The sequence below is a fragment of the Gloeophyllum trabeum genome, assembly GCF_000344685.1.
Source record: "Gloeophyllum trabeum ATCC 11539 unplaced genomic scaffold GLOTRscaffold_00015, whole genome shotgun sequence".
In the NCBI taxonomy this organism is placed as follows: Eukaryota; Fungi; Basidiomycota; class Agaricomycetes; order Gloeophyllales; family Gloeophyllaceae; genus Gloeophyllum; species Gloeophyllum trabeum.
The window spans coordinates 653,653-680,062 of record NW_006920424.1 but is presented as its reverse complement, the minus strand read 5'-3'; the positions used below and the strand labels follow the sequence as shown (position 1 = coordinate 680,062).

General features: G+C 53.5%; 10 protein-coding genes across 10 annotated transcripts; 7 read left to right on the top strand and 3 right to left on the bottom strand.

Moving 5' to 3' along the window:
- Positions 1 to 2,441: 2,441 nt before the first annotated feature.
- On the top strand, positions 2,442 to 3,116 carry GLOTRDRAFT_17423 (uncharacterized protein; the record flags this gene model as incomplete). Its single annotated transcript, XM_007871664.1, has 1 exon — positions 2,442 to 3,116. A coding segment is annotated over one exon (675 nt), but the record flags the coding sequence as incomplete, so codon positions are not given.
- Positions 3,117 to 6,579: 3,463 nt separating this feature from the next.
- Positions 6,580 to 7,173, top strand: GLOTRDRAFT_21383 (uncharacterized protein; the record flags this gene model as incomplete). Its single annotated transcript, XM_007871665.1, has 1 exon — positions 6,580 to 7,173. A coding segment is annotated over one exon (594 nt), but the record flags the coding sequence as incomplete, so codon positions are not given.
- A 593-nt stretch (positions 7,174 to 7,766) lies between these two features.
- GLOTRDRAFT_48720 (uncharacterized protein) lies at positions 7,767 to 9,365 on the top strand (the record flags this gene model as incomplete). Its single annotated transcript, XM_007871694.1, has 1 exon — positions 7,767 to 9,365. The coding sequence occupies one exon, from the start codon at positions 7,767 to 7,769 to the stop codon at positions 9,363 to 9,365; it is 1,599 nt and encodes a 532-aa protein (XP_007869885.1).
- Positions 9,366 to 10,354: 989 nt separating this feature from the next.
- GLOTRDRAFT_48728 (uncharacterized protein) lies at positions 10,355 to 10,783 on the top strand (the record flags this gene model as incomplete). Its single annotated transcript, XM_007871696.1, has 2 exons — positions 10,355 to 10,517; positions 10,584 to 10,783. Coding segments are annotated over 2 exons (363 nt in total), but the record flags the coding sequence as incomplete, so codon positions are not given.
- A 1,875-nt stretch (positions 10,784 to 12,658) lies between these two features.
- Positions 12,659 to 13,942, bottom strand: GLOTRDRAFT_140982 (uncharacterized protein; the record flags this gene model as incomplete). Its single annotated transcript, XM_007871855.1, has 5 exons — positions 13,857 to 13,942; positions 13,196 to 13,795; positions 13,028 to 13,145; positions 12,832 to 12,979; positions 12,659 to 12,779 (listed from the first exon to the last, which is right to left on the bottom strand). The coding sequence occupies exons 1-5, from the start codon at positions 13,923 to 13,925 to the stop codon at positions 12,659 to 12,661; spliced, it is 1,056 nt and encodes a 351-aa protein (XP_007870046.1). The 5' UTR covers positions 13,926 to 13,942.
- An 863-nt stretch (positions 13,943 to 14,805) lies between these two features.
- GLOTRDRAFT_132963 (uncharacterized protein) lies at positions 14,806 to 15,388 on the top strand (the record flags this gene model as incomplete). Its single annotated transcript, XM_007871854.1, has 4 exons — positions 14,806 to 14,931; positions 14,984 to 15,144; positions 15,219 to 15,258; positions 15,320 to 15,388. 4 exons carry the CDS (start codon positions 14,806 to 14,808, stop codon positions 15,386 to 15,388), a joined length of 396 nt encoding a protein of 131 aa, XP_007870045.1.
- A 416-nt stretch (positions 15,389 to 15,804) lies between these two features.
- GLOTRDRAFT_48581 (uncharacterized protein) lies at positions 15,805 to 16,878 on the bottom strand (the record flags this gene model as incomplete). Its single annotated transcript, XM_007871683.1, has 6 exons — positions 15,805 to 15,970; positions 16,038 to 16,198; positions 16,275 to 16,398; positions 16,452 to 16,575; positions 16,628 to 16,653; positions 16,724 to 16,878. 6 exons carry the CDS (start codon positions 16,876 to 16,878, stop codon positions 15,805 to 15,807), a joined length of 756 nt encoding a protein of 251 aa, XP_007869874.1.
- A 324-nt stretch (positions 16,879 to 17,202) lies between these two features.
- GLOTRDRAFT_132961 (uncharacterized protein) lies at positions 17,203 to 17,965 on the top strand (the record flags this gene model as incomplete). The annotated part of the gene is made up of 3 exons (XM_007871853.1): positions 17,203 to 17,643; positions 17,703 to 17,759; positions 17,810 to 17,965. 3 exons carry the CDS (start codon positions 17,203 to 17,205, stop codon positions 17,963 to 17,965), a joined length of 654 nt encoding a protein of 217 aa, XP_007870044.1.
- Positions 17,966 to 18,497: 532 nt separating this feature from the next.
- GLOTRDRAFT_117939 (uncharacterized protein) lies at positions 18,498 to 22,858 on the top strand (the record flags this gene model as incomplete). Its single annotated transcript, XM_007871852.1, has 16 exons — positions 18,498 to 18,707; positions 18,760 to 18,783; positions 18,835 to 19,316; positions 19,376 to 19,436; positions 19,496 to 19,639; positions 19,695 to 19,768; positions 19,820 to 19,872; positions 19,930 to 19,975; positions 20,027 to 20,053; positions 20,114 to 20,325; positions 20,377 to 20,457; positions 20,551 to 20,738; positions 20,794 to 21,248; positions 21,307 to 21,325; positions 21,383 to 21,541; positions 21,599 to 22,858. 16 exons carry the CDS (start codon positions 18,498 to 18,500, stop codon positions 22,724 to 22,726), a joined length of 3,363 nt encoding a protein of 1,120 aa, XP_007870043.1. The 3' UTR covers positions 22,727 to 22,858.
- Positions 22,856 to 26,244, bottom strand: GLOTRDRAFT_65785 (gamma-tubulin complex, DGRIP84/SPC97 component; the record flags this gene model as incomplete). The annotated part of the gene is made up of 13 exons (XM_007871851.1): positions 22,856 to 23,101; positions 23,161 to 23,167; positions 23,221 to 23,387; positions 23,446 to 23,864; positions 23,911 to 23,924; positions 23,968 to 24,372; positions 24,435 to 24,670; positions 24,740 to 25,303; positions 25,350 to 25,495; positions 25,546 to 25,642; positions 25,799 to 25,986; positions 26,050 to 26,122; positions 26,170 to 26,244. 13 exons carry the CDS (start codon positions 26,242 to 26,244, stop codon positions 23,006 to 23,008), a joined length of 2,487 nt encoding a protein of 828 aa, XP_007870042.1. The 3' UTR covers positions 22,856 to 23,005.
- Between the last annotated feature and the right edge of the window lie 166 nt (positions 26,245 to 26,410).

The window sequence follows — 26,410 nt, the reverse complement described above, 5'->3', positions numbered from 1 at the left end:
GTCTCTTGCGACATACCACAGCCTTCTTCATGCCTACAATGTATCATCTTGCTGCATAATGTGATGAGTGAAAGGCAGCTACGCACGCCTACCAAATGAAAGACTTGGGCTACGTACGCAGATGTGGCGCAACACGCGCTGTTAAACAGCAGATAGCGTGGGTATCCCTCAGAGCGCCTGACACACACCTACATATATACACGTCGTTTGGTCCTCCTTCTGCCGCATACATTGTACCGTTTTGAACAACCTTCGACTGTTCTTTCTCCGCATCCATACTGCCACTGCCCTTCACGCGACCCCGACCATGGGGACCGGCTGGGTGGTAGAGGTATTGGCGTTGGGCACTGTCCGATCGTTCAGCCATACACAGCGCGTCCAATGCTCAAACTTGCTGTTACAAGCACAGTACAAGACAATTGAATATGCTCAGTCTACTCTCTTCCGCATCGACCCCTCACAACCTCTGCACTATTGCGCCCCCATATCTGTTTATGCCATCCGTATGGATGTCTCCATGACCCTTCCCTTGCTGCGATCATGCGACACTCTGCATAAATTTTTCTAAGACGTGAGCACAGCCATCTTCATAATAGACGTTATGGCGGACCTCTTCATGACTTTCAGTACGACATGTTTATCTCCACCCCTCATGTTCACCAAATGGCGACCTCGGCACGCTCTCTGAAAGATGAAAATATCACCAATCCAATCTCTCTGAAGAAGGCACCTAATGGTCCTGTTCCTGCGCAGACCATGGCACCCATCTTGCGTGTCCACGTAGAAGACGACAAATGTGTCGGTCCTGCACACAACATGCTCTGAACGAACCGGAACATATTCGGGCAGCAAGCCCTCAAATCGAGGTATGGTGATGCCATCATTGATGGCATGCTGTTCAGCAATGAGATGGATAGGGCGGCGGGCTCCTCGGGCAGGGATATGGTATGCACGGAGAGACTGCGATGTGGTGCGTCTTTCAGCCATAGCAGCGGCTTTCTGCGAGTCGAGCTACTGACGGTTGGCCTTGACAGTAGGCTGCAGTATCATTGAATTCTTATCTTCCCGACACCCTTATGGGCTCCCTCCGCATCTTCGCATGCATCAATGTACACCTCAAGCGATATTGGTGATGCTTCATGTAAACAGTGACAAACTAATATGCGACCATATCCCTCGGCTGTTTTGAGGTTACTCCACTATTGTACATCTCCCTCATTACCAGCCAATCACATTTCGGGATGGCAAACATCTATTGCCGACATCTAATGCTCATATTACAACCCCTGAAACACCAGTGCATGCTTCGTAACCACCTGCCAGTGGGTTCCTCATCAAGTCTGATAGTCACACAGATGGTACACTATTTCAATGCACATCCTTGTATCATCATCCTCACCACTTTTCTGTCCGCCGTTGTGCCCAATGTGCAGAATACTCCACAGCATCTTCTATTGGATTCGGCAAATGCTGACCGCTACTCGCAGCCCTGCTGCCCAATCGCCAGCATACATTGAGCAACAGTCGCGAGGCGCTTTGCATGCATGTCTGAAGGACGTTGACAGTGCATTCGTTTACTGCATTACTCTATGTCTATGTCTAATGATCATTGCACGGTCTCTGCTTCCATGTGGGGGGTACTCCCACAACAAACAGCAACTGTTCGTCTCACCTTCGTCATCCCAATCTCGCTCTAATCTCGATTGTCTTCCCAGATTTTTGACCCCTTGAAACCTGCTCCTTCATGGGCTTCTCTCCTTGACTTTAAAAGAGTAAGTCACCCGTCATCATCTGCTCCTATATTACCAATTGATTTGCTTTCCTTGAAGCGGCTCCACGCCGATCTCCGGCTTGATTCAGCCCCAAACTGCACGACAGAACCCAGTCAGGACTATGGAGATGTACGTCCCGACGTCCATTCTAGAACATCTCTTTTTAGCTTTATTTATCAGCTTCACGACCTTCCTGCACTTGAGTCCCTCTCCGGCAGTGAAAGCTGTAATACTCAGGCTTGCGACGACATTTCACCTGTTTCTTGACGCACTCTTCTCTATATTACACATTACACGGCACAACGGAACAACTAAGTCTCGTGCATCTACCATTGATATTGCTATTCATCTGTACGGAGAATGGCTATAATTGTTACTCTGACTGTGTATATTGACCAATATTGATATTGAAAGATGTCGGACACTACAAATACTTGGTCCATTGTTGGAATCTCTACACCTACTCTGCGCTGGAACAGAACATGTTCGCGCTGCGGTGTTGCTCTCTTGACCAACGAGCGTTCAGACTTCTGTTGTGGCAGGAATGGCTCCCGTTTGCAAGACGTCCAGCGACTCCCACCTCTTCCTGACGAGTATACATCACTCATCCGTCATCCACGCATCTCTGAACTTTCACGGAAGCTCAATCTGATCTTCTCCTTCGCATCCATGGAAACGACAATGAATTTCCCTCCAGGTGACGGAATGGTCGCAGTGCAAGGCAAAGTCTATCACCGGATCCGTCCCGGCCATGACAGCTCCAGCATACGCTGGATTCTATACGACGGCATGCTCAAAGACGCTGCACCTCATGCCTCCTACATGGAAGACATGCTGCTGGGTTGGGTTTCGGCAGTCGCTAAAGCATTGCTTCGTGTTAACCCCTTCGCTCGCGCGCTCCGGTACCTTTCATACATTCCTGTGAATATATGTCCTTCCGCGGGAATTGCTCTCGAGGACACTGGGACCGCTGCCGAGATTGCAGCAATATTTGTATGGGATAATACTGTCATGGCCGACATTCGCAGCCGCCGCATTATTGTGAATAGGGAGGACACCAGCGTGAACATACCCATCCCGACGGTTAGCCGCCTGTGGGAACCCCTCGCATACCCTCTCCTTTTCCCTCACGGAACGCTTGGATGGGGAGTTGTCGGTGATGGAAGAGATTTACGGCATGACCAGCGGGAGCACGGTCTCCTCAGTGCCGAACATGACTCCCCGACATCTCAGATTTGGCACTATCGGGCTCGGCTCCTGCGAGAGGAACGTTTCCATATATTCGGACGCCTTGCGAATGAGTATATCGTTGATATGTTCACCAGGAATTTGGAATGTCGCTTGCAATATATTCGTCATAATCAAGAGCGCATCCAGCAGGAAGATGCAAGCCTCATGGGCGTCGGAGAAGTAAGATCCACAGAAAATATCTATCTCCCCTCCTCCTTCTTGGGCTCCCACCAGTGGGCTTCCAAGCAGATTTCGGACGCCCTAGCGATTGCCGCTGTACTGGGCACCCCTACGTTCTTCGTTACCATGACGTGCAATCCGAAATGGCAAGAAATTCAAAGCCAGCTTTGTCCCGGCCAGAAGTGGCAAGATGTACCCGTCATCGTAGCGCGAGTCTTCAAACGAAAATTACATCGGCTACTTCATGCGCTGAAGTCCATGTTCCCCAACGCCGGAAGCCGCACGTACATGATCTACTCTGTGGAATTTCAAAAGTGCGGTTTGCCGCATGCGCACATCCTGATCAAGTACACAAATGAATGTATCAACCCTGAAGACATCGATAATGTTGTGTCGGCGGAAGTTCCCAATAACCCGGAACATGCGGCAGTCGTACGCGAGTTCATGCTTCACAACCACCCCAATACGCCAGAGCGATTACCACCATACTGCGACCCCAGAGCAACTCGAAAATGCCGATTCAACTATCCGCACCCGCTTCAATCCCAGACAACCGTCGACGCTGAAGGACGGGTGCATTACCGCAGGCGAAAGCCAGGGGATGAATGGGTGGTGCTGCACTGTCTTCCTTTATTGATCAAGTTCCATTGCCACATCAATTTTGAGGTAGCAAATACCTCCCAGATCTTTCAGTATATCTTTAAATACATCCACAAAGGTATCTTATCCCCCTCTCCCCTACAATATGTTACTCATCACTAATATATGAATTCCGCAGGACCAGATCGGACCCGCTTCCGGGTTTTCGATGCTGATCAACCCGAGCCCATAGATGAGATTGAAGACTACTGGAAGGGTCGGTATCTCTCCGCAGGTGAAGCCTGCTGGCGAATCCTCGGCTTCCATATAACGTCCAAGGATCCCGCTGTCACGCCGTTGCCAGTGCACCTATCAGGCAGTCGACATCGCCACCAATATCACCGGCGTGACGGGAATCACAGCACATTATCCCTTCTCGATCGATATTTCCTCCGACCGGCCGGTATTTTTGAGAAGCAGGGGGTCGTCTCCAGATTCGACGACTTAACCTACACAGAGTATTATAGGCTCTTCTATCTCGAACAATTCAATGTCGCGCGTCTTGGCCAACCTCATGTTTTTACCGAAGAGCGACCTCCGCCCGGACAAAAGCAGATGTTGGTAATCCAGCGCCAGGACGTCAACGCCCATATCAGCCGTATCATACCGGTGAAGCCATCGAAGGGGGAACTCTTCTATCTGCGCACGCTTCTGGCCCATCGCCCTGCAAGGTCATTCGATGACCTCCGGACGTCTGAATTTGGTCCTATTTATAACACATATCAAGAAGCTGCCATAGCTGCGGGAATCTTCTCAGATGACAATGAAGCAGTCTACGCCCTTTGTGAAGCTGTCAATGCCCGATACTCTCCCAGACAGCTTCGTGTGCTCTTTGTCCATTTGCTTATCAACGACTGCTGTCCGTCCGCCCTCCAGATCTGGCATACATTTGCACCCGACCTTCGCTTCGACTACTTTCTGCAGACCGAATACAATGCTCCGCTGGCCGAGGAACTGACTCTACAAGAGATAGGTCACTATCTCGAAGAGTACGGGAAGCAACTCATAGACTATGGCTTACCCCAACCAGAAGTCCGATCTCGAGAGGTGCTACACGAGCTCCAACGCTGGGGCGCCAACCCTGACATACTCCTGGAACGCGCTCAGAACGCTATCAGCCACTTCAACCCAGGTCAGATGGCCGTCTTCACCACCATCCATGATGCCATCATCCGCAACGAGCCTTTCTATGCGTTCGTCGATGGTAAGGCTGGCTGCGGTAAGACATATCTCGTGAATGCAATATGTGACTGGCTTCGTGGATCAGGTCAGATCGTGATCCCGACTGCAACGTCCGCGTTCGCCGCTCAGCTGTATCCGGGCGGCAGGACAACTCACTCAGCATTCAAGGTATTGCAACTTTGTCACCTCAACTCTCCTTCAATATCTAACACGCATTGTCTCTCAGATTCCTGTGAACGAGAATAGTGAAATGTTACAGTCTCCAGTCGAGTTTCACAGTCCCCGCGGGGAGTTAATTCGTCACACGCCCGTCTACACTTGGGATGAAGCGCCGATGGCAAATCATGCCGTAGCAGCTTGCGTCGATGAGACCATGCGACGGGCAACAAACTCTGCCACGCCGTTTGGTGGGAAAGTCTTCATCCTTCTCGGAGACTTTCGTCAGACCTGCCCAGTCATACGGCGCGGCACCAGGCAGCAGGTTGTTGACGCCTCTATTCGGTTGTCACCTCTCTGGCCGTATTTCAATGTATTCCATCTCACGCAGCCTGTTCGCAATGCCGCAGACCCCGAGTTTTCACACTTCCTCGATGGTATCGGGGAAGGTGCAGGCCCTGAAGTGCTAATATCCATGATCCCGACTACGACATCTATGGATGAGCTGATAGACTTCGTCTACCCGCCAGCAGTCTTGGCTGATCCTGCTGCATGTCTCCGACGTTCCATCCTCGCCCCCACGAACCGCCAGGTCGACGCCTACAACAGCGTAATGCTTGACCGCATTGTTGGACCTCACCGAACGTACCTTGCAGCCGACTCTATACAAGAAGTAGAAGAAGCCGAAACGACAGTCACGCCGGATAGCCTGTTAGACTATGTTGTGCGTCAATGCCCTCCCGGCTTACCCCCTCATACACTCGATATCAAAATTAACGGTGTTTTCCGTCTGATGCGCAACCTGTCTCTGGACAGGGGTTTAGTGAAGAATGTTCGAGTAGTGGTAGTTGACCTGGGACTTCGCCTGGTGACGGTTCGACTGTTGCAACAAGATGTCCAAGGCAACGAAATTCAAGTAGAAGACATACTTATTCCTCGCATCTCCTTCTCACATCAACTACCTTCTGGCCATACCCTTCTTCGACGACAATTCCCCCTCGCTCCCGCATATGCAACTACTTTCAACAGCTGCCAAGGGCTCACCCTGGACAAAGTCGGTATCGACCTCACACGCCCCGTCTTTTCACATGGCCAACTGTACACGTCCTTAACACGCATTCGCACTCGCAATGATGGTATGGCCAGACTCAGACCCGGTGAGACCACGACGATCAATGTAACATATCGAGAACTCTTACTATAGTATTGTCTCGTATAAATAATTTAGAACTACTGCAGATATAGTTCCTCAGTAGCCGCGTCGCGAAGCGCCGCGGCGACGCTTGTGGTAATGATAAATGGAACATTCAGCTCACGTTTCCAAGTCACCAGAGGGGTACAGCAGGGCGACCCACTCTCATGCCTGCTCTTTGACCTTGCAATTGAGGCTCTTGCGTGTCTCATACGTTCCTCTGAAAGGATACATGGATTTAAGATCCCTGGATTAATAGACGAAATCAAACTAACCCTCTTTGCTGACGATACTACTGTGTACCTGCCAAAAACGGCAAGGCTACACAATCTAACTGAGTCCCTCTCCATGTGGTGCACGGCCTCTGGAGCAAAATTCAACACTGAAAAAACGGAGATTATACCCATAGGCTCCAAAATGCACCGGCTCACTGTCCTTGCCACACGCCGCCTGCACCAGGACGATGACCCCCTACCAACATCCATACACATAGTCAAGGATGGGGAAGCCATAAGATCCCTGGGGGCTTGGATCGGCAACAACACCAATGATGCAACACCCTGGGAAGCAATAATAGATAAAATTGCACAACATCTGACTTACTTAGCACGGGGTCACCCTACCCTATTCAGCAAAACATACATGGTACAGCAGACTGTAGGCGGTATGACCCAATACCTGGCGAAGGTGCAGGGAATGCCACCAAACATAGTGACTGCCCTGGAAAAACTCATTAGAATATTCATATGGGAAGATGCCGCCACCAACCCCCCTGTCGCCCTATCGCAGCTGTACATGCCAAAAGAGAATGGGGGACTGGACCTCTTGGACCTCAAAGCACGGAACGATGCCATAGAACTGACTTGGTTATGAACGCCTCCAGACCAGCCTGGGCCTTTGTAGTAGATGCACTGCTGAACATCCTGGCCCCCGAAGGGATAGCCACTGAGGCCCTCTTCAACACATTCCTGCAAAAATGGGACGTACCGGGCAAGGGGAAGCGAGCAGCTACCCTACCAACAGATGTCCTGACCATGTTGAAAACAGCCAGAACGTATGGGGTAGCGTTCGCTCCCGCGAAGCTCTCATCCACACTGAAAGCCCAGCTCCCAGCATACTACCTGCTTGGTACCCCACCCCGGACATACGTCTCCACCAAATTCTCTTGCCTACTACATAACCACGCCGCCCATACCATAGGGCACCTGACGTGAGCGTCGAACCGCCTGGGGGGGCCAACTGCCGACAGACCACATCAGCCGCGGTCAAACTGCAGCTGCAAAGCATGCCATGCAGACAGGCGGGATGGATGCATGAACCCCCATAAATGTGCCCAGATTGCGAGGGATATCCTCCAGAACCTGTGTGACAAGATGAATCCATTCAACTGCCCACCACCGGATGACCTCACGCTAATGCACCGGCGAATCGAGAAGAACAGACAAGCCCACACCTCACATAGCGGGATCCTGTTTGACCCCTCAGTAACATCAAGGGACTCCCTTGCTGACTGTTTCCGGGTGTTCTTGGATCTCAGGAAGGTATCCTACTACCCAGCCTACCGCCTCGAACGACCAGCAGCTGGCGTCCATCTAGAACATGAACACCTGACGGTCCATACCAATGGCCACTGCATCCACAGGGGCAAAGCAAATGCAAAAACAGGCAGCGGTGTATTCATCAGCCCCGAAAGCCCCTACAACCGCTCCATACGCCTCGGAGGACCAGCCCAGTCCACCCAGGCAGGGGAGATAGCAGCCATTGTAGCCGCACTCCAGGTGATACCACCCTTCACACCTGTCACGTTTGCCACAGACTCACTCCACGTGATAAATGGGCTCACCAAGAACCTAAACCACTGGGAAGACAGTGGCTGGGTTGGGGTCTCAAACCGTAGCCTGTTCCAGGCGGCAGCCTACCAACTTCGACTTCGGTCTGCTGCCACGTCCTTCTCTTGGGTGGGGGGTCACAACCGAACACCCAGCGGGGCAGCCGCACATGACCTAGCAAAACAAGGAGCAACAAAAACCGAACCTGATGAGCTCGACCTCAACGTACCCCCGGCTTTCAACCCCAAAGGCATGAAACTGTCATGCCTCACCCAGACCCTGGCCTACCGAGCCATCCGCGAGAGAAGAACCCAGGACACAGAGCCACGTACCAAGACAGCCCAGAATATCTCCCGAGCCCTGGACGCTCTACAAGCTGCACTAGGCACTGACGAGACGGAAGCACAACTGTGGCTTGCCTGCCGCAGCAAGAGCATACAACCGTTAGTACGACAGTTCACCTACAAGATATACCACGGCGCGTACCGTATTGGGGACCACTGGGAGCAAATCCCTGGCTACTCAGACCACGCACCCTGCACAGTATGCCGGGATGTCCCCGACAACATGGACCATATCCTGACAGAGTGCAACACACCTGCCCGTAAGATAGTCTGGCTCTTAGCCCAAGACTTATGGCCGGCCAAGAATGGCCCATGGCCGTCCCTCGACTATGGAGCCATCATCGCCCCAGGTACCCTCAAAGTTTACAAGCAACTTGAAAGGCTGCGCCAGGAACGGGGGCCCAACCCAGCCCCGTGCGAAGCACGACAACTCCTCCCTGGGGCCTCCCGCCTCCTCCAAATATTAGTATCGGAATCAAAGCACCTGATATGGACCCTAAGGTGTGAAAGGGTTATAAGGGGGCACACACACTCCCCGTCCAACATTGTCCGCCGCTGGACGACGGCCCTAAACCGACAGCTTAGCATAGACCGAATCATTGCAACCAAGCTGCATAGATCCTCAAAGGCTATACGACTCATACTACGCACATGGGGAGGGACGATAGCTGACGAAGACTCCCTCCCGCCCGACCGGGTCGGGCACAACGGGTTTTTAGTGGGTATTAGAACGCCACGCCTCCTATCCAACGGAGAATCCAGGCGTACTCTCGAGTCCCACACTCCCCAGCGCAAGCTGGGGGTGCATAAAGGCATTTTATCCCGGACCGGGTGGTTCTGAACCACCTGCTATAGCGGCGAACCGGGGCTGCACCTATTGTCAGCTGCCGGGGAGCCTATGCTTGTCCAAAAAAGAAAAATCGCAATCAAAGTCGCAAGCAACGACACCTGTCATAGGATCGTGCTCGCGGTGGTAGAAATTGCTAGAGAGCCTTGGTTAATTTTATTTCACTATGTAGGACTCACCGGAGATAATTAAATCGATGGCGGAGATAAATCACTCGTCGAGTCAGGCCTATTGGCAAAGCTGGGATCTGTTATAATTCGCTAAGTTTGACGCTTTTGAACTTCGAGGGTCGCTGACATTGTAATGCTAATTCTGTGAGATGGTGAAGTGCAGGACTTGTTTTTCTGTATGCTACTTTGTACAATTTATACTACAGGAATGGCTCTGCGACCATACGGAGATAAATAACAAATAAATGCCGCTACCCACAGGATTGCTCAGCACTTGCTGCCGTTATACCATGCACCATATGACTCCCTTGCACTCCCACTTGCTCGTCCCAGCCCCTAGAGGTCGCCTCGACACTCTGCCACCTGACCTAAGCGGTCCCATCACTCCGCGCGATGCGCTGGTCACGTGCTAATTACCTCCGGCCGCTCGCTGACTGATGCTGACCTCATGGTGACTCGTATACGTCCGCACCTTCGGTATTTTGATGGAAACGAGGGGGAGTGAGTGCTGGAGGTTGGGCATGAGGACGATACCCCTCGATAGAAGTGTTCGCAGGCCCCGGAGCTAATTCATCTGGAAGTCGCATTGGTTAAGTCGCTCTGGAGCTCCTGTTTGTGGAGATAAATCACAGAATGGGTCCGTGTACGCCTCAAGGATGCTAGGAAGTCCGGAGCTAAATAGAGCAATTCTTTAGAGCCCATAAAAGCCTAGAGGTGTGTGAGTGCTGTGTCAAATAAGCTCCGGGGGGCTTGTACGATGTGCTGAGTCCGCGTTTTCAGGGGTCAGATGATCCTGAGGCTTATCAGTGCGCCGGGTGGTTTCCATCAACATTCAAAAAGCCGAAGACAGCTTTCACCTTTGTCCTTCTCGACTTTTTCCATGAACTAAGCTTCCAGAGTAAGGTCAATGCCTTCGGCTTCTATCAGACTCTCTTGCAAGTCACAGATGACTCGGGCCTCCTTTCATCCCCTGTAAGTCTTTATCATCTGATCCAAACCACACCATCAATGCTAACAGTTGTTGATTAGTGTGTCTACAAAGATTTTCAGCATTCAGTGCGCCTTTGGTACCATCTGCACATGCTGAAGCATGCCAGACATGGCCATGATCCCAGAGGACCAGATGGGACTTCAGAAGGGGAACTTATGGTCAAATGCCCTGCGTGTCCCCACCCAAATCGAAATTTACCTGAAAACTGGGATAAGGCCAGCTCATCTTATGCTCATGCTAGCAGTGTTTGAGGACTGGCACATATCTGGACAACAAGTAATACTATCATGACACATACTTATAAATCATTCAATGTCAGGAGACTTGAATATGACACTGACTAGGTACCATGCATAAAACCACATAAAACCATAACCAATGAAACAGAGTTTGCATGCAGGAGAAAATTTCGCATAGTCTGTAAGTGCAGTTATTGTACTGTCATTGCATAGAATGTCTGGGAACGGCATAAGAAGAGTTTGCATGCCAAAAACACAATCCCTCATGTGAAGTCTAAATTATGGCTTATGCAGTCTCCATCTCTGTGATTCAGATCCACCATCCACATGACGACTTTCTAATTTGATCTATGATGGACAGTGAATAAGGAATTGGGCATGATATAAAGGGATTTCCTACTTACATAATTGTCTTCATGTGCTGTCCACACATAGGATCCAACAACAGAAGCAATACTATAAGAGACATACCTTGTTAGGGAATAGATATGATGTATTCAGATGCAGAAGTACCACTCACACAAATATGTCTGGTTCCACTTCATATAGCCTCCAATAATTCAATGTAGTACCCTGCTCAATAAAAATCCGAGATTCACGAGGATTCTTGGGGTGTGCAACAAACCATCCTTGTCTTGATGGATTATCATCTGAGCAGCGTATAGTGGTTACAGTGTTTGGAGGTTCTCCCTGGGAAGAAATAATCCACTGAAAGAAGTAAATAAACATAGTCCTACCTCATTCATAGTGAGAGTGTACACATACCTTTTGGTAGAAAGTATAGTTACGATAATTGAGTGATATTGAAGAGTCTCGCCCCTGAGATATTTGTGCAACCTTTGCTGTAGATACTGCAGCCAGAACATATGATCCATCAGATTCTGCTGTGAGGAGACGCCCTTGTGGAGAAGATGGAAGCCCGGTAGTAGTACCATGAGGCAGGCTTGGTGGAGAGTTGTATTGTGCCTTCCGAAGAAGACCCTTGGCATCATCTTCCCAGCTGTCAGGTTCTTCAATGTTGACTAGTGGACTGGTTTCCTCTCCCTCAAAAATGAATGGTAGGTCAAACAATATTCAGGAAATAATTATATAATAACATACTTTAGGACCATTCCAGGACACCCATGCATGTAATGCAGAGGACTGAAATGCCATCTTTACTGTGAATTCCACCTTATAGAGCTTCTGACCTCCTGTAGTTCTCAATGATTGCAGCTTATCTTGCAAGTCAGAAAGATCCACATTGAGAGTGCAGACATGGACAAATCCTGGCATTAACTTCTTCTCTTTTGATTATGGCATTAGATAGATCAGAAATGGAAAGACATAGACTTACCTGACTTGTCATATATGAACAAATGATCTCCTGACCTCTGATTTAGCCCATAGATTGATATTTTGACTTCTGATAGATCTGGCATTTGCCTAAACAGTCTGTAATAGGTGACACCATTCACACCATTGTTATCCAGAATTGCCCCCTGTACAATGTAAGAAGTATGGCTCATTACCTCACTGAGAAGTGTCAACTTACGAATGGTATCACCTCCTTCCATCCAAAGTTAAGATAGTTCCCATATGGACTTTTGATAATTTTCCGCCCTTGATGTGCAGGTTCACTGACTTTGTATTCCACAAGGCGATCATTGCCATAAGCAAAAGGGGAAGCACGGGCTTGAACAACATGGCTTAGAAAGCACTCAATGGCACCATTGGCATTCTTTGCACTTTATGCCAGTGTTACATCAGGCATGCAGACACAGATAACCAGAAATATACATACATATTATGATGCAGTAGAAGTGGACTCATTCCACAGTGCTCAGATATAGCTGATGCCACAGTCTGACTCTGAAATGTGGGGAGTCCACCACCTAAGATAAGATACTACAAGAAAGGGGTGATGTTAGTTGGGAAGACCAAATGATGATTGGGATTTAGAACCTTTGGCTGCCGTTGCCCAATCATACCCTTGATTGCCTGAACAATCTTAGAGAACTGTTCATCACTGCCAAGACATGAGCTGGATGGAATGAGGGGATGAGTCAACTGTGACTCACAGAGCCTTGTTCAATGCTGCATCTTTGGCCTCGGAGGGGTCATCAGGAGAGACAGAGTCATCAGCAAAAGACCCCAGGTCATTGTCATCTGCAACATAATTCCCTTCATCTGTCTGCTCTTCAGCCAAGGCTAGACCTGCTTCAATACCTGGGTCAAGTGAGTGTTAGCCTGACATGTAGGGGCTGACCAACTCACTGATGGATGGATGGTCCTTCACTTCTTGCACTTGCAGAGGATTCTCACTCAGGACAGTGTAGAGGGCAAGATCTGTTGTAGCAGCTCCCACATCACAGACCATGAAGTCTTCACCTTTCTGCAGCAACATGGTATTAGCGCATAAGGAGCATAACAGATCAAACTCACCTTAGGCTTGAACTGCTTCAAACCCTTGGCGGAATAAAGGGCAACCTCTGACTCCACAACGAACCTAGCATTGGTACCAACACTGATAAAAGATGCATCCACCAGTGCCCCTCTCAAGGTCGCCTGCTCAGGGATCCCCCATCCATTCGGAATGACAAGAACCACAATCCTCTCGGACCAGACAGTCACCCATTCCCGTCCTGCAGATCGGCTATATCTCTGCTCAATCTGGGGTTTGGCCTGCTGCATCAGAAACCTGAGCCAATCAGTATAGACATCTCTCAAGGTGATCCCAGCATCGGACTCTTGGAGTGCCTGGTCGAATGCCGAGCCAGCCGCCACCGAGACATTGTTGGTACCGAGACGGTGGACAGCTCTCTTGAACTCACGGACAAGACGCCGCGAGTCGTACCCAGCAGCGTGCTTCTCGTCCTCTGCGTCGTATCCGTACTTGATGCGGTTATCCTCGCCGTAGTACATCAACGACGGCACGGTCGTACCGCCTTGATTTTGAGCGGTCGCGGTTATCCCCGGCCAACGCTTCACGTGTTGTATTGGGCCACTAGGAGTACCGTTGCGAGTTAAAAGGTACGATACGGCCTGGAGAGATGCATATGGACATTAGTACAATACGAGGAGTCTGAAGGCCTGGCGGGCGTACCGACAGGCGCGTGCCGATGTCTATACCGATGATCAGTTTGCTAGACGCGTCGGTCGCGGATGGAGTCATGGCGGAAGTGCTGGGTGGTGTATCTGAGAGTCGTTGACTTGGGAGACATCCAGTCGAATGGGCGTAGATATGTAAGTTTCCAGTATGCGGTGGAGTTCAGACGGGATTCCGAGAATCGCCGTCCCTGCGTAAGGAGCAAGGCGCTGCTGTGGAAGAGCAATGAATCTGTTTAAGCTTCAATCTACGGCACCGGTCCTCTGTGGGAACGCGAATGCACTGGTCTCGTCGCGCGACGTCTCCCCGGCCATGGTCGTACAAAGTTCGTGTTAGCAGGATCGATGCCTTGTGATTGGCCCACAGCCCTCGGCAGCGCCCGGAAAGCCTGGATGCTCGGGCGCTTCATGTCAACCCTCGCTATACGCTTTGATAGAACAACAGAAATCAATCTGCAGAACGACGTCCACACCCATGCTAGCGACGTAGTTCAAGTCCGCGGCACTGTCATCCGCAGCCGTTGGTGTAATCAGGCGCCTTGCGCTATTCTTTCTTGCACGGAGCTCGTTGTCCCCCGACCTTGTAAGCCGCCTTCCCTTTCCCACTCTACCTCTGCATGCTGAACCTTGGGAAAGCGTCTTGGCTGATGCTACGTCCTCCGTGCTCGGCTTGCGCAGAAGTCGCGGCACAATTGAATACCACTGGACAGCCGAGGGTGGTGATTATCGGGCACTCACTTCCATTAATCTCCTGACTGCCAGGACCCCTGATTGCTCGCCGCATTATGCGCGAGACAATACTTCCTCCTAATAGTGACTGGGTGACATTCTCCTTCAGCCTGAGGGCCCGCGTACCCAGGATATAAAGTGCCATCCAGCGTAGCCTGCATTCTGTCAACAAGCCACCCAGACCTGAAAACCCTACAGCCAAGTTCTCTACAGTCATCATGCCCCGCATCGAAGGTGGACAGTACATGATCAAGAATGCCGGTCCCGGCGGCCAGTATATCACCCTGCACACGCTCGACGACGTCCTGCGCGGCGCGCTGCGGACCGGGGCCACGAACCAGAAGGTGCGCGCGCCGACGCTGACGTGCCCCCGCTACTCACCCTCGCGTCCTGCAGTGGATCGTGAACGATCTCGGCAACCAGACGTTCTACATCACCAACCGCGGGTTCGACAAGGAGCCCGGCGCGTACGCGCGCCCCGCGCGCGGGAACGCCGTCACCGCTGCCTCCGACAGGCAGGCCTGGCAGATCACCGAGCTCAACCCGGGTATCTACAGGTCCGTCTTTGTCTTTCTTTGGCGTTGCCGGTCCGGCCACCCGTTCTCGAGCGCTGATCGTCCGCGTGTTCCAGGATCGCCACCGCTAACCTCGCGTGGAGCTTGGAGTCGGACGTGAGTATTGCGCACTCGCCTACTCTCCCCTGCGTACGGCTCAACTGGTTTATATTTGCAGGGCGTGAAGCTCGCCCCGTTCGACACTGCTGACGACCGTCAGAGCTTCAAGTTCGAGTCTGTCGCTTGAGCCGACGTATGCCAAGGTCTTTATTGATACGTCTGCTCCTACGTGTATGCGCTGCCCCCAGATTTTCTATGTACTTGTATGAGTAGGGCGGACATGCGGAATTGTTATGGATGTGTCATTGCTTTATTTCAACGCCTCGCTACCTATCTGGATCTCAAGCCTGGGGCGCAATGTCCCCAGTCTTCGTGACTCTCGGCGATTATGATCACTTTAGATAGCGAAGAGCGTGGCCCTTGATTAGTACTTACATTCTACATTCCAAGATCCGGCGAGTCCCTTGATATAGCGCAAGCCAACGTGGTGACTAGCGACTTGACCATTGCGTGACCGGCCCCGCCTCTCTGATGCACATGGCGAACTGTAAAGTGTCCATATTCTGATACAATAGTGAGGTCCTTTGCAGCGTGCAGCCGGGCCTACGCCTCGGTCTTCCACGCCTCCAGCCTAGCGATCTCCTCTACACTGCCGACGACCCTCGAAGGCCCGATATCCAGGAGCCGGTCGTTCCAGCCCTTGCCCGCCCTGTCGACCCATATGGCGTTCAAGCCGAACGCCCGCGCGCCGGCGACGTCGAACGGATTTCTACGCCGTGACACAGGCTACGCGTGAGCACGGTGCCGGACGGCGGAGAGGAGGAGAACAAGCGCACCCGCTGACGAGCCAGACGTCCTGCACGCGGTCCTGCACGCCCAGGAACTGCACCAGGCCGTGGTATATCTCGCGGCAGGGCTTGTACTTCTTCGCCGAGTTGGCGAGGTAGCGCGAGAGGGTGATGGGGAGGGCGGCGGCCGTGATTGATTTGGCGACCATCTGTTTCGAAGGCGGGCCGTGATTGGTCGTGATATGGGAACCGTGACGGTGCGTACCTCGTCCGTTCCTGGGTGACAATCGCGTCAGCACCGGTATGTGCTGATAGCATGGAGGTGGCAGACGCACCGTTGCTGAAGAGCACGACGTCGACGTCTCCGCGGGAGAGGAGGCTCCTTATTGACGACGCCGCGTCCGCGAAACTGGCAGGGATTGAGTCCATTTGTGTTATCGGGATTCATCGATGCTGCCGCACCTCGGCAGCTCGTGGTACGCCTGCATGAGCAGCCCGAGCGTCGGCGCGGTCAGCTGGATGTTGGCATCGGCGGCGGCGTTGAGCAGGGACTTGCGCGTCACGACGTCGAAGGGTTCGTACAGATCTACGAAGCAAGCAGTTTAACGCCGACTCGGCATCCAGCGGTAGATAATCACCCATGGAATTGAGCCGCCATGTATACCTCCGAGTCGGAGAAAGGAAGGGTGTTACAGCAATGCGATTGACTGCCTGAGAGCGCAGTAAGGACTCACTCGAGCTGATACGTCCTCCACGAAGCCGCCAGCGCTTTCGCCTGGTCCGCGGCCTCGATCTCCTTGACGTACTTCTGTATAGCTTGCGCGATGGCCCCCGTATCAAGGAGGGTGCCGTAGATATCGAACGCAAGGACTTTCTTTTCGGCGGGCATCGGTGTGGACTCGGAGGTTACACTTCAAGTTGGACCTGCAGACGCGTCGATGATGACAGGTGGATCTCTGCTCGATCGGGATCGGCCTTGCTGTTAGACACCGAATGTTCCGCTACGCATGTTATTATGACTAAGCCAGCCTCCAAGTTGTTCTGACGGGCCCCAGGCCAGGTTCCATCTTATAGCAGTCAATCAACGCTTTATCCCCAGGATGGAACGTCACGACGGCGCCTACCGCCTCACAAGTCGCACAAGTCCGCAGTTGTTATTATTCCACGTCCACTTCCAGCCAGCGTGCCGGGTACAATCGACCGAAACGATGCTATGGAGCCCTTGCTCAACTGGATACACAAAGTCCGGCGCGGACACGACCGGCACATCGACCGCTGGCCCATGCCCCACATCACGCTGCTCTACCCGTTCGTCCACCCGCGAGAAAATGCAGATGTGTATGATACCGTCAGAGAACGCGTCAGGGAAGCGTGTGCGAGCTTTTCCGGTGCCAGTGGACAACTATCCTTTGGCGCGGGGCAAGACGCTTTCGGCTACTTCGCGCACTCCAGAAAGTCCGCTACGGTGTATCTCAAACCGCAGGCTGCGCACTCTTGGCTTGGGAGGCTGCTGGCGCATGTTCTGGCATCCAGTCAGGAGCTGCGCGACTATGATGAACAGGCACGCGAGGGCGGGCGGTTACCTGCACCGCGGGCGGTTACCTGCACCGCGGGCGGTTACCTGCACCGCGGGCGGTTACCTGCACCGCGGGCGGTTACCTGCACCGCGGGCGGTTACCTGCACCTCAACTTGACTCGGCGGGCGGCCTGCAGTTGGCTGTTGAGGAGCACTTTACGCCCCATTTGAGTCTTGGACAGTGGCCGGGGAAGGTGAGCGCTTCGTTCGGTTCTTGGATGCCGTTGATGTTGTCTCTGTGCAGGGTGCGGCCGAGAAAGCCGTCGCGAGTCTTGCGGAATCGTTTCCGGGGCCGGTCGCATGGCAGGTGAAGGACTTGTGTCTCCTTCAAAGAGACGGGTTCAGGGACCCCTTCAGGGTCGCCCAGAGGATTCCGATTGGTGGTGCTGCTGGCTGTTAGCTAGCTGCAGGTACTACGAGACCTGCATAGCGTAGAGATACGGTAAATGCCGACGTTCTAATACCAGGTCCAATTGTCCGACCCGGGGAAGCCCAAGCAGATCTTTTCTTCTATCTTATCCATGGCCCATGATAGGCGTACACTACCCTGATATGGGTTGAGCAAGTCGATATTCTTGGACCATATGTCAGAACCCCTCCAGCCATTCTCCTCCCTGTATAAGATGGGGTTAATTATCCACTCCCGCATATTTTCCTTCCTCCCCATCACCACCTGAGGTCACCGCCAAAGCCCGGTACGTCCTCAGAGCGACCGCCACAGTCGAAGTGAGTTCTACGCCACAGTTCTCTGTCTGCGGTGCCGGCGGCAATGTGACCGTCCGGGGTCTATAGCCGCCGAGATCAAACATGACACTCGGTATGGGGCGATCGACGTCATTTCGCAGAGTCCGAGTCTTCGCAACGCCTCCGTCCTGTATATAAGTCCAGTACGTATCCAGCTCATACGCAAGCATTCCACGCTTACGCCCGGTATGGCGCCTCCAGGACAGCAGAGCCATAAGCTACACGAGACGTATGGAATCAACAACCCCGTGCCGAAGGTCTCGCTGCGGAGCATCGTCGACCCGAGGCAGGGCACGGAGAGCAAGGCGAAGAAGGTGACGGGGAATGAGCGGGAGGAGGAGCAGAAGCAGAATGAAAAGTATGCCGGCGAGATTGAGAAAGAGGCGGTTCAGGTGAAGGTGCGTTCAAGCGAGCTGTTCCCGATACGACGGCTGGACGCGGAGATTGCAGGATCCAGTGACGGGCGACGATGTGGTGAGTGTTTATAGTTGCTGTGCGGGTGGGCGCAGGAGACTCATTGTGCAGAAAATCAAACATGGCGACGACGAGCCGGATCCGCGAAGCACCGGGGAAAACATCCTCGAGCAAGACTTCCCGCCGCCCGACTGGGCAGCGCACCGTCGCCGCGTAGTCTCCATCACCACCCAGCTAGTGATCTGCATCTCCCTCGCCTACGCCCTCTCGCCCCTCATCGTATACATGCTCGTGCACCAGCCGCTCTTCCCGTCCTCGCTCCGGCCCACTTCCAGCGCCGCCCAGCTGTTCACGCTCGTCCTGTCGCTGGTGCCCCCGACGCTCTATACGTATGGGTGCATGTACAAGCTGCGGAACGACGCAGATAGCGATTTCGACGACAGGCTCTGGCATGCGGAGCGCGAGCGCGGGTGGAGGGGCGGGCAGGACAGGGACAATGACGGCACGGTCGAGGGCGAGGAGCGCTTCAAGGAGAGCGCAGAGTGGGTGAATGACCTGGTGAAGGGCGTCTGGCCGATCATCAACCCGGACTTGTACGTCGTGGCCGGCGCCCATGCCGCCTGACGGAGCTGACGACCCATGGCCGACGCAGGTTCGATTCTCTGCTGGACATGCTGGAGGATATCATGCAGTCCAGCGTGCCTCGGTTCATCGTGAGTGCTCGCGGGACGCGTGTACGCGCCGCGCTGACTCGGATCGTATCGTCTGCTAGCACTCCGTCCGCGTATCCGACTTTGGCTTCGGGACGACCCCGATGCGCATCACCTCTGTCCGGTCCCTCCCCGACGCCGGTACCGACACCGTGATGGAAGGCCTAGACGAAAAGGCGCGCGACCACTTGAACGCAGAGCATATCGTGCGTCGCCCCCCTTCCCAGCCAGGGAGGGTATCTATCTCACGCGTGTACGCAGAATCTCGAGGTGTCGTTTGCGTACCGTGCGATGCCGAGTGGGAGTACGGTCGACACAAAGGCGCATAATCCGCAGTACGTCCGAGGTGTCGTTCGTGCGCCAGCTTGAGGCTTACGTGAACGCAGCTTGTTGACGGAGTTCTTCCTCGGGATGAGGGGTGTGTTCGCAGAGAGCGTTCGTGAGTGAGGCGTATTAAGGCTACTGCATTCCTGCATTCTGATGTGTGGATGCGTAGCTGTTTGGGTCGAGTTGACTGGAGTTGCTGGGACTGCTCGGCTTCGGTACGCAAAGCCTCATCATTCATGCTCGTCGGTGCTCACCGCTCTGCGCAGAATGGAGCTCATCCCCGACCCGCCATTGTACGTCCCCGCCTTTCACTCACCGTCAGTGTCAGAGACTCACCCCATCCTCCCCGATAGCATCAAAACCACGCTGGTGACGCTCATGGGCCTCCCGTCGATCTCCCTCTCCGTCGTGCCCATGTCCGAGCGTCTGCCAAACGTGATGAACGTGCCGCTCCTGAGCGACTTCATCGCGAAGAGCATCAACGCGGCTGCGGCGGAGTACGTCGCTCCGAAGAGCCTCACGCTGGATTTGCAGCAGCTTATCAGCGGGGATGACATCAAGAAAGGTGGGAGTACTAGTGGCGTCCTGTGTGGAGCGGCTGACGGGGGATGGATAGATACGCAGGCGATGGGCGTGCTCATCGTGCATATCCACCGCGCGGTCGGGCTGAAGAAGATGGACGCGAGCGACGAGAAGCGTGCGTGGTGCTATCTGCATTCCCGCCCATTCGGGATATTGCTTGCTGACACGGACCCCTCGGTGCCTCTGCGTTCGCTGGCATGAACGGCAGCAGCAGCAGACCCCTACGTAACCCTGACCTTCTCGAAGCAGGGCAAGCCGCTGTTCAGCACGCGCATCATCGAGGGCGATCTGAACCCCGTGTTCGAGGAGACGGCGGCGCTGCCTGTGGACCCGAATACGGTGAAGATTGGGGAGAAGCTGAGTCTGCAGGTGTGGGATTCGGACCGGGCAAGTGCTGTGAGTGTTGCCTTTCCGGCGAGGAGTACGCGATAGCGAGACTCATCGTGTGCAGGATGACATGATGGGCTTCGTCGAGGTCGATATCATAGATCTCATGCGCGAGAAGAACACGCCCGTCCGCCGCTGGACGCCCCTGGCGAGCCCGGACGACCAGTCCCGGCCGGGCGAGATCGAGTACACCGTCGGGTACTACAGCAAGATGGCGCCGAATACGTCTATGAAGACGGATGGGAGCGATCCTGGGATTCCCGAGGACCTCAAGAACGAGCCTGCGTTCCAGCAGGCGAGAGCCGTGGCTCTGAACGACCTCGAGGCGGCGGTGCTGTGCACGCCGCCCGATCCCGCCTGGCCGAGTGGGATTCTGAGCGTGCAGGTGCATGAGATTAAGGGCTTGACGGTGAAGAAGTTCGGGAAACAGAATAGGGGGAAGTCTGGGGAGAAGGGACAGGAAGAGGGGGAGAAGGAGCAGGAGGAGGGAGAGGGCTTGCCGAGTTCGTATGCTTGCATGTTCGTGAGAATTCCTCGTTTGTCCTGGACTCGTCGCTGATAGCAAGTGTTCGTGCAGTGAGATCAACGATCAACTAGTGAGGCTGAGGAAGACTGTCAGTGGAGTGCGTCGCGTTGACGCTCTCGATTTCCAGGTGTATTCGACTCGTGTCAAGCCCGTGACGGCGACGCCGATCTTCAATGCGGGCACGGAAAGGTTCATCCGCGACTGGAGGACTGCGCATGTCAGCGTTGTGGTGCGCGACCAGAGGATGCGGGAGAATGACCCCGTCCTTGGTATGGTGTTCCTCAAGGTCAGTCGTTCAAATAAAGAACCAGTGACAGGGACAGCGGTAACATCTGCAGAATAGTTGTCGGAACTCCTCGTTCACGCGTCCGAGATCACCAGATCTTACTCGTTGGAACATGGAGTGGGCTACGGGCGGATCAGGATATCGGTCCTCTTCCGACCTGTGCAGGCCAAGTTGCCGCCGCACCTGCTAGGCTTTGATACCGGCACCCTTGTGGTGCGCAACGTCCGCGCACGGCCGAGTCAAGAACATCTTGCGGAGCTGGCAAAGTGCGCTCTGCATATGAAGACTTACACTAGTGGAACGAAACTGTCCAGGTCTACGGCGGAGAAGCAGGAAGACGGATCGATTGTCTGGCAGGTGGACAAGCCGTCGGAGATACCTGTGCAGAAGCGCTACAGCTCTTCGTTCTTCGTCGCGTTCAAGACCACAAGTCCTATCACGGGAACGAAGAAGCGGGCCCTGGCTGTTCTCTGGCTACGCGATATCGTTGACAGCGAGGACAAGGCTATTACTGTGACCCTATGGCAGTCCGAGGACTACAGCAGACTGAAGCACAATTATGTCCCTTTGGACGGAGACTTGTCTGCTTGGGACGCAGACAAGCAGAAGATGCACAAGATCGGAACCGTTGAACTTGATGTGACTTTTGTACCCGGAGTCACTGCGGCCCACCAGCGCGTCATGAACCGCAGAAATAAGGAGATGAAGCAAGCATGGGAGGAATTCGATCGCAGGGAGGCTGCGGGCCTGACGGATAAAGTCGGGCAACAGAGCTCTGAACTGCAAGAAGCGGCGGCCCAAGATGCCAAGAGTCGTAGAACCGACTCCGACAGCGTCGACAGCGTCGGAACCTCCTACACCGAAGTGAACCCGGAGGACGTTCATATGGATGTGCACGACGCGAAAGGCGGAGTTGACGAACATCACGATCACGATAACGCTGACTACGACGAAAGCCACGAATCGGAACAGGAAGGAGATGAGAAGACGCACAATCCGATCAAGAAACTCAAGCAATGGCGAGAGCACGAACATGAGCTTGGACGTGAGCACAGGGGTCTGAAGCAGGCCAAGCCCGCCAGGACCGCGGAGTGGATCAAGGACAACGTTGAAAATGCTGTCGACAAGGTTGAAGGCCGCTTCAAGCAACGCAGCCGGGAACCCGACGTCGAGACGGAAGTGTAATGTGTCAGTGATATACTGCCGAACACCTTCATCAACGGGTGCTGTACGATAATGAGTGGGTATCGGACACCTTGGATAATCTGGTATATAATATGTAGTTGTATACAATGTACTATCTAATGACTCACGCTGACTGTAATATACCCCGGACGCAATGCCATATCTATTCTTCCAAGAAGGGACTCGTACAACATGGGTGGATTGGATGGATTTGGTGCAACAGTGACGAGGCACCATTAGCTTTCGCCGAGAGAGGACAAGATTTGATGGTGGGGGACATCATGATTGCGCCTTTATGCTGCTAAGCCTCATAACAAGCGGTATCAGGGACGCGTTCTCGCTGGATGCTGCGAACTGGACGTGGTCCAAGTGAACCTGTTTCAGAGTTCAGAAAATCAACAGACAAGCAGGACAAAATAGGGGACAGAACTCACGCTGAACCTAGACAATTAGAATCAGCACACGTCGAGCCAATGCTGAAAGGGATCACTTACCAATGATTGAAGTTTGTCTCGAACTTTCCTAAAAAATCCCACCGCTTAGCCATAGCTTGGTCACCGAATTGACTCTCAGCCGCGGCCAAGGACTGAGAAGCGCTCTTCGAGAAGCTGTGCGTATACAGGGCGAACGTCGTGCAAGTGGTCATGAGCTTAGAGAAGGGCTACACGCGACCACGCGGAGCATTAGATTGAAAAACCAGCGAAGCAAATGCGACTCACACGTAGCAACTTTGAACTAGTGAGCATGCACTCCTTCAGGCACGTATCCAGAAAGTCGACATGGTCTCGGAGCAGCTGGTCAACAGTGCTCACTTTCGTCAGCTTCATCTCTAGGTCACGCCAGTTGGGCTCCAGGACCTCGGCAGTGGCGAATCCCATAATCTGCTGGACGAACGCCAGCATCCGCGAGCGCAGCAGATGCACGCGCAGCCGCCACATCTCGAAGTCATGGTGGTGCGGCACAGACTTGCGCCAGACCACACCCTTCTGTTCGATCCACATGGTCGTCAGGCACTGCTCGACATGCTTGCAGTGCAGCAGGAACCGGAATAGCAGCTGATATCGTAGTATAGTCTTTCTGGAGATGACGAGGGATAGCGGGAATTTGACATTGTAGTCGAAGGCGAGGGCATCGATGACTGCAATGAGTCAGATTTAGCAGGTGAGACAACATGCAGTGAGGACTTGCCCATAATCTTCTCCGAGTCCTCTTTATCCTTATCCTTATCCCTATCCTTTGACTTCTTCGACTCGTCATGCCCCGCAGATTCCGAAGGCGTCTTTTGCCCGTCCTCGCTGCCGCCAATCACGCCACTAACGTTTACCACCTTCATCAGCCAGTCGTACAGCTTGCTCGAGGCGAGCGTGACTCTGACGTCCTCGCGGAACATTGCGTCGTCGCCGTGCATGTCTGTGCTGAGTGTCATGTCTAGGAGGCTCTGCAGCTTCACCACAGACGCCGCCTTGACGTACTTGCGCAGCTCTGACTGCGAGAGGTCCAGGAAGTGCGTGAGGAAGGAGGATTGAGAGAGGAAGAAGCAGCGCTTCAGGGAGCGGAGACGAGGGACTAGCTGCTGGTCCTTCAAGAGTAGCTGTAGTAATGTTCGGTTGGCATGGGTGTATGCTTCTTCGATGAACTTGTAGAACCTGCAAATAGGATGGCATCATGCATTCTGTTAATAGGCAGCCAGGATCTGCGGTGTCCGAACCTTTCATCGTCCATGAGTAGTTCACCCTCTTCGGACTCTTGTAGATGGCTCTTGATTTCGATCCCACACTCCCGGATGACGTTCAGATATTTGCCTGCAAGCAGGATCTTGTGTTTCAACGGTTCCAGTAGGGGCGGTATGCATGCACCCCCGGGCAACCGACCGCTTTGGGGTCTGACAGAGGGTATACCCGCCTGACGCTTCGACGGACCCGACACCGTCGAGCCGTCTCGCAACTTTCAGACAACCAATTCAGTTTGCCGGCAGAATGTCGTGTGAATCGTCCAGGAGTTAGAAGAACTCACTGTATACCGCCTCTCCCAGTATTCGTCGACGTAGTCCATCTCCAGCGTCCCGCGATTGATAAACTTACTCTCCTTCACACACAGCTCCTCGTACGGATCCAACAACCGCCCCGTTGTAATCCATGTCTGGAGCATCGTCACGTACGGCTTCCCCGCCGCCCGCAACAGCGTGCTGTATAGTTTCTTCGCCGCCGGATCCCCAGACATGGTCTGCGCCTTCTCATATACAATCGTCAGCACCTCCCCGCCCTTGACGGCGATATTGTTCCCGCTGTCCACGCTCACGCCGAGCGCGTTCTTCTTCATCTGCGACATAGCCGCTTTGAGGTGCGCGCCGCCAAGGCCCAGCGCCTCGTCGCGTTCGTTGTCCTCGATATCCGACACGGACGCGGAGGAGGGGAGCGACATGGATGCGTCGTCGGCGCTGGCAAGCTCCGTGACGAGCTGGTGCAGCAGGTAAAGTGTGTGCACCGTCGGGTGGATGTAGAACCAGAGTTTTTGGAGACTGAACTGTAGGCTCGTGTTGAACGCGTGCTCGAGCTGGGAGAGGAGGGTTTGGTAGTCCTGAAGACAGGTTAGTACGGCGTGAATAGGGTATCTGGGCGCTGACCTTGAGCATGTCTCGGAGAGCAGCGCATAAGGCGTGGTTGACCATGCCAAAGTCCAGGTCGCTGCGCAGCTCGATAAATGAGGATATCGCGGTGTAATAGGTTGCCAAGGGTATGATGCGTTCTACGAGGTCTCGCAGTGAAGGGTCTAAAGACCGGCGTAAGACAGAAACCAGGAGAAATACTGCAATGTCTGACCTAGGGAAGGCGATACGACAAAGCGGATGCCCTGAAGAGGGTCGTCATCTTCAGGAGAATAGTCTGGGTGGTGTCGGATGTAGACACCCTCGATGCCCTTGGAATGGTATCAGGAGAGGTGGAGACTTGGAGTTGGACTCATGAGCACCCTGTCATAGCGTGATTGAGAAAGAACCTAAGCCAAAGTTCTTCCTCAATCAAACTACGAGGGTGGGCACAAGCCTAACTTCGGAGTAGAAGTTAGAGAACGTACCATGAGGACGTACAGCAGATCCTCCAGAATCAAAGCCTCCTGTACATCGAGTGGTATCCGCTCCAAGCTTTCCTGCTTCGCCTTGCCTTTGAAACTGGCCAACGGCACGCTCCCATTCGAAACGACGCGTGAATTCAAGGGGGCGCGGACGAAGGACGTCTCGGCGATGAATGACGGCTCCTCATAGCCTGCGTCGACCGTTCAGCAATCTAAAGTATAATGAAATTAACATATGCGACCTCTCGACCGACTATGTCCGTCCAGTTCTTCATCTTCTTCCCGGTAATGTCTGCTCCTCCGCGCCGACGCGAGTGTCCCAGTAATCTGCGAGACTATCAAGCCGACATAGGACTTCAGATATTTGGCGGTACCTTATTGTACTCCTTTGTCGACAGAGTCAGCTTTTTACGGCTGCCGTTGTGCGTCCTCGGAGTGTATGGTTCCATGCTCGACGTATAGCTCGGTGCGGCGAGGAAGAACGAGGGCAAGTTCGACACGCTTGTGGCGCCGCCGGCGCGGCTTTACCTCTCTTCTCACACATTTCTTCCGCGTTGAAGCTGCCGTCGGGCAGCGAGCAAGCAGGCTCGCAGACTGATACGACTGGCCTAGAGG